We start from the raw sequence: 6,000 nt of genomic DNA on the forward strand, positions 1-6,000 counted from the left end.
AATGGTTTGCTCCTGACTTCCTTGATGAGGGGAATTTTGAGATTTGGGGGGGATTAGGCAGACTGTCAGCTCCCTTGGGGGGGGTGGAAGCACATCGCAGAACAATGAAGCAGAATTTTTTGGCGAGTGCGTCATCTAGCCAAGCATGGTGGTGCAGGCTTGTAACCCCAGCCAGCACTCCTGAGGCTGAGGCAGGACAGTTCCAGGTGTAAACACAGCCTGGGGAGCTGGAGCTTTGGTATCTCAAAGATAAAAAGTAATAAGGGGGCTGGGGGTGTCACTTCAGGGGAAGGCCCTGGTTCAGTGCCTCAGACCCACCTCCCAGAATGTGTGTCTGTTGCCTAGACTTGTGGCCGTGGGCTCTGCGTCTCGATTCTTGCCCTTTGTCTCCATGGTAGCATTCCAACCTTTCCTTCCTCTCACTTCAAGAAAGGCTGTGAGGCATAGTGACACACCCCTGTAATCCCAGCACTAGGGAGTTAGAAGCAGGAAGATTCCTGTGGGTTTGAGAGCAGCCTGGGCTACACTGCATAGCGAGACCCTGTCTCAAAGGCAAAAAAGAAAAGAAAAAGAAAAACTTGCAAAGGAGGCCGCTTGCCAAGGCGGCTTGCCCCCTCTGCTGCGCCTCCCTTCAGTTACCCATGGTTCAGCACAGGCAGGCTCCCAAGATGCCCTGCGGAGCCATCCCAAGAAGCCGGTAAAAAATCACACTTTGGGAAGCAGTGGCTCCTGAGAAGGACGGCCTGGCTCACACGGACCCACCCTAACAGTCCAGGGAGTAAGCGTGATCCTGGGTTAAAACCTTGCCAATGACAGAACAGCTCTGCTGATGGTCAGGGGTGTTGGGCAAAGCCCTGGGGGAAGCCCAAGAGCCCAGAGCAGGGCCCCTGGAGCTGCTTCTGAGAGCAAAGCCTGAGCTAGGGGTTTCTAAGGGTGGGGAAGAGGGGCAGAAATCGAGCCTGCAGCCCCCAGATGGAGGTTCTACTAAGGGAAACCACGGCCTTCCTTCCCACACTCCACCCATGTGGGTGAATCCTGGGGAGCTGGGCAGACTTGGAGAGAGGAACAGAAAGGAAGTGGGGTCCTGCTGGGGTCCTTCCTCTCCCCCTGCCCCAGGGCAGGTTAGCAAACTTCCATGCTTTCAAGCCAGGTAGCTATGGCCTGGTCCATACCGAAGTCTGTGGCTTAGACCCTCATTTCCACCAGCGCCCCTGCCCAGCAGCATGGCCCTGGGGTCCTCCTGAGAGAGGGCTCTTAGGCTTCCTGCACGTTCCTGGGGGTTGAGGCTCATGCTGGGCAAGTGCCCTGCTGAGCCACGCCCCAGCCCAAGGTCAGCAGGCATGAGCTGGATGTGGCGGTGTGCACCTGTCATCCCAGCACTCTGGGAGGCTGAGGCAGGCAGATCACAAGTTCCAGCCCAACCTGGGCCATTTATTGACCCAGTGAGGCCCTGTCTCAGAATTTAAAACATTAAAAAGAGGGTGGAGTTACATGTCAGTGGGAAGGCCTTGGGTTCAATCTCCAGTACCAGAAGGAAACATCTCCAAGGAAAGGACACCAGGAGGCAGAAGTCACCCAAGAAATAGAGATGACCGCCATTTAGCCGAGGTAACGGTGGGGCGAGGTTCCGCCCAGCCAGGCCGTGCCACTGGTGGCCTTGTGCTCCCATCACCCTCAACCCTGAGGCACTAGGGCTCCCTGTGGGGCTGAGCACCCTCTCCTGTGCCAAGCCTGGCGGTGTCCTGCGTTCTAGGCCCACCGTCGCCTGTCTTTCAGAGAGTCCGACAGTCATGCTGTCAGCGGGCAGCTTCTCCTCTCCCTACGAGCACCTCAGCCAGCCCGAGACCAAGCGCATGGTGGAGCACTACACCGCCTACCTGAGTGACAACACCCGCCTCATTGCCAACCCAGGGCTCAAAGTGAGTACCAGGTGGGGACCACCCTAGAGGGCATCCTGGTGGTGCCCTCTGATGGAGCAGGGGAGGCCCGGGCAGTCAGCCATGACCCTCAGACTGGTTAAGGAGCCCTTTGGGAGAAGAATTGGGTTGGGGTTTCGAAGGCACAGGTGCAGTTCAGAGGCAGGTAGAACTTTCCTGTCCCCTAGTCCCAGGGGAAAGCTGAGAAGGCCCCTCCGTGTGCAGAGATGGGTCTCTCAAGTTCCCCGTAGGCTGTTCCCACTTAAACCCAGAGAGCCTGGTGAGGGCTGTCCACCCGGCACCGCCCCTTCGTTTCTGGGAACTTTAGTCTTCCCCGGGTTGGGCTGCGTCCCGTGCCATGGGAGGGTTTCAGGAAGGAAGCGGCCTTGGCTTCTGTTTCGGGGCGACAGTGTGACGGGCCTGCGGGCAGCCCGCGCTCTCTCACGCGAGCATTACAGGAGCCCTGCCATCCTCCTTTGTCCCCAGTTCTCTGTGCGCAATGAAGTTATGGCGACCAGCCACGTCACTGATGAATGGATGACACAAATGGAAATGAGCAGCCTGAACACTTACATTGTCCGCCGTTACATAGCAACGCCCAACGGCGTCCTCAGAATTTACCCCGGCTCCCTCATGGACAAAGCATTCGATCCCACCCGGAGACAGTGGTGAGTCTGGGGGCCCTGCTGTCCAGGCAGCCCCATCCCGGGGGACGAGCTGAATACACAGTAGCCACAGTGCAGAAGAGCTCCCCAGGCCAGAACTGTTTCCCAGTAGTGTTTCAGGCATGGCGTAAACAGCAGCTTGGTCAGTTTTCTCTCCCTACAAAGTTTCTCTGTCTTTGTGGGAATGTGAATACTGAAGCGCCTTACACCTGGCCCTCAGCTTGTTCAATTCCTGCCTGGCGCATGGAGCATCCTCCCCGGGGGACGGACTTCCAGTTGGTGTCACACGGCCATAGCATCCACGTGCAGCTTGCGTATGACCTGCACATGATTCACAAACGTTCTTTCACATCCTGACTTTAGTTTAGTCTGATTTCCAAGAATAAAAGCCTCCCAGGGGTACTCATTTATACCTCATCCATTAATCCCTTTTTTACTTCAGCCCCTAAAACCTCAGTAGTGCAGGTCCTAGGGAAAGCGCACGCATACGGGGAGTTCAGCATTAGAAACAAGGAGACTCACCTTCCCTTAACCTCTTGTGTTGACGCTACAGTCAGACACAAAGGGTAAGAAACCCCTTGAATTTTCATATAACGCATGCATAATTGAGGGTAACTATTTTGAGATGCTGGTTCTTTGTGCCTGAGACGTGATCTGGCTCTGTCCGCCCCAGGTATCTCCATGCGGTGGCTAATCCAGGGTTGATTTCGCTGACCGGCCCTTACCTGGACGTCGGAGGAGCTGGCTACGTGGTCACAATCAGCCACACAATTCACTCGTCCAGGTAGTACTCTAGCTTGCTAGTCATTTCCAATCTCTTGGGGGTAGTTTTCAACGCAAGTAGAATAGGAGGCGCCAGGCTTCCTCCTGCTGTCTGAAGCGGGTGACTCCTGCTGCCCGGGTTATCTTGTGAGTTGAGCTGTTGAAAGTTCTTTGCCGGGCGGAGCCCAGGAGCAGGCAGGCTCAGCGCTGGGCTGCGCAGGGCATTCTGGAAGCTTCTGCCTTAGCTAAGGGAAGACGGCAGCAGGCTCCTGAGCCTTCGCGGCCCGAGTTTTTCCAAGCCAGGAGGATTTGTGATGAAGAAAGAAATACCAGAGCCTCCTGTGACCGCTCTGGCATCTGGGCTATGTCTTTAGAATTCTGTGAGTCATTTCTTTTTTAATTAGTCCTGGAAACCATCTCTTCACAAATAAACAGGCCTTTTGGAAATTGGTGTTCCCAGAATGCCATATGACATCACTCTCACCACAAAGAGAGATAGTGCGTTATCCTTCTGCAGGTCGAGGCTTCTGCGGGGAAAGCTACCAGCTCGGTGAGATGGCCCAGAGGCCAGAGCCCCGCCCTCCATCCCTTCCACCATTAACCCTCAGCCGCACGGAGGGACTGTGTCACAGTGCCGTGGTGACCCTGCCCTGGGGTCACTGCAGGCTGGCATGAGCAGATTCCTCGAGTCCAGGTGCACCAGGCCCAGGGACGCAGCGGGAGCGAGCGTGCGCAGTGTCTCCACAGAAGCGGGGTCTTGCAGGCTCCAGACGCGGGTCCCTTTGCAGGGCGCAGTCTGCGCCTGTCCTGGGATCGCCGAGTGCAGAAGGGCAGTGCTCTTACACAGCAGGCCCTGCGCACTTTGTTAACAGCGTCTGTCGGGGCACGGTTGGGCTCCGAGCCTGCTTGCCACGCGCAGTCTGCTGAAGAGTGGGCAAGCCTGTTTCTGCCCACAAACGGCATCCAGCGTTTGCTTGCAACTTTTTTTTTTTTTTTACCAGTTTTTGCTCGTTTATGCACCCCCGTTTGCTGGGTGTAACACTCCCACTCATGTAGGGGGCTGGTGTGTGGACACATTTTCATTCTTGTGCTCCTTTCCTCTCCATCCACATCCAGGTCTTTGCTTTTGCGAAAGGCCTGGCTCCGTCTTCCTGTGGTCTGTCTTTTATTCTGCTCTTTATTTAAATTTTGGCTGTAAATACAATTGAAATAGAAAGGAATAAAAGCCTAGTTTCATTCCCTGGCCATGAGGAGCTATTTGCGGGGTTGGGGGGGGGCGGCCGATTTGCACACCTGTGCAAGGCCGTGTGTGTGTGTGTGTGTGTGTGTGTGTGCGCACGTGCGCACACGCGCATGCTGGTGTTGGGGCCTGTATGAGTGGCACAGTTCTTGCTTGTCGCTCGTCACAAGTGTTTTCGCCATCTGTCCACCAGCCACACAATATGCCTTCCAGCTAGAAAACCTTGGGTTCAGATCCAGTTTCTGGCTACCTTCCTCTTGTATCTCTGATCTGCACAGGTTTAGCAGAGCAGGGGCGGCAGTGTGACCCCCAAATTCTGAGTCACACCCCCAGCTCTGTTCCCAGAACAGTGTCTGCCTCAGCCCTGCCCACGGTGCGGGCCCTGCCTTTGATTGCTTTGCTGAGTAAGGTGTGACCTCACCATTTCAAGCGGTGTAGTTTGCAGACTACGTAGCTTAGGCCATGGACACTGTCTCCTCTGGTCCCCAGCGGCAGAGGCTGGAATGGGTGTATTGGTGGATGGCTCTTGCCACCTGCTGAATGACTCCTGGTGATGCAGGCCTGGGGCACCGGCAAGGGAGCCTGACCTCTCCTGAGGTAGGCTTTGCCGCCTCGCCTTGGCAGGACCGTCCTTGAATCTATTGCTTGCCTTTGTTCCCCCACCAACAAAAGAGGGCTGTGGGCATGTTTCAAATGAGTATCTTAAGGACTCAGATAATGCACATAAAAGATTTTTGAACCACACTTGGTACCTGGTCAGCACTCAGTGAATCTTTTATTACTGTTGTGTCCCATGACCTCTTGGCCTCCTACATAAAGCAGAGGTACTGATGTTGATGTCCTTGTCGAAATCGGCTTAACGGGCATCAGAGATGAGACCCGTGCCACGTGAGGTCCCCGCGCCCAGAGTTCTCTTTGGCGTGGCGCCTCTCGCAGTTGCAGAGGTCCGAGGGCGTGTGTACCGATGCTCAGTCCAGCCACAGCTCTTGCACTTGCCCCTGGCCTGGGTGTGGTGAGGCGACAGAGGGGCTTCCGCCCTGGCACCCGCCCACCCCTGCAGCTCCTCTCAGCACCAACAGTAGCCAAGACCCCAGTGTGGCATTCTTGGGACACAGCCACGTGGTGATGGCCACAGGCCTGGTCACGTGCTTGTGTATTTCTGGCTTTGGCAGTGAAAAGGGTCACAGGGGGTGCAGGCAGCCTGGTCTGCTGTGCTTGGAGATGTAGGTTTGGTTGGACTTTTCTGCGAAATTCTTTATGAGTTGCTATGGTAACTGCATCACTATCTGAAATGCTGGGAGAAGTAGAAGACTGGGCTTAAAGGGCAAGAAGCCTGCTGTGGCTTTGGCAGAGTGGCACGGACAGCAACCTCACGGAGGAAGGCCAGGAATGGCGCCCACCTGGCTCAGATGCCCAC

The 6,000-nt window shown here is 55.7% G+C and overlaps 1 protein-coding gene across 2 annotated transcripts in view; it reads left to right on the top strand.

The window, feature by feature from the left end:
- Cachd1 (cache domain containing 1) overlaps nucleotides 1-6,000 on the top strand; it is a 173,811-nt gene that overhangs the window by 149,115 nt on the left and 18,696 nt on the right. For both annotated transcript variants that reach the window (XM_004633970.2, XM_023718297.1), the window contains exons 14-16: nucleotides 1,777-1,919; nucleotides 2,403-2,584; nucleotides 3,255-3,365. In XM_004633970.2, coding sequence (XP_004634027.2) covers nucleotides 1,777-1,919; nucleotides 2,403-2,584; nucleotides 3,255-3,365 — 436 coding nt within the window. The remainder of the gene's footprint in view (nucleotides 1-1,776; nucleotides 1,920-2,402; nucleotides 2,585-3,254; nucleotides 3,366-6,000) is intronic.

The sequence above is a fragment of the Octodon degus genome, unplaced genomic scaffold (assembly GCF_000260255.1).
Source record: "Octodon degus isolate 3935 unplaced genomic scaffold, OctDeg1.0 scaffold00057, whole genome shotgun sequence".
NCBI lineage: Eukaryota > Metazoa > Chordata > Mammalia > Rodentia > Octodontidae > Octodon > Octodon degus.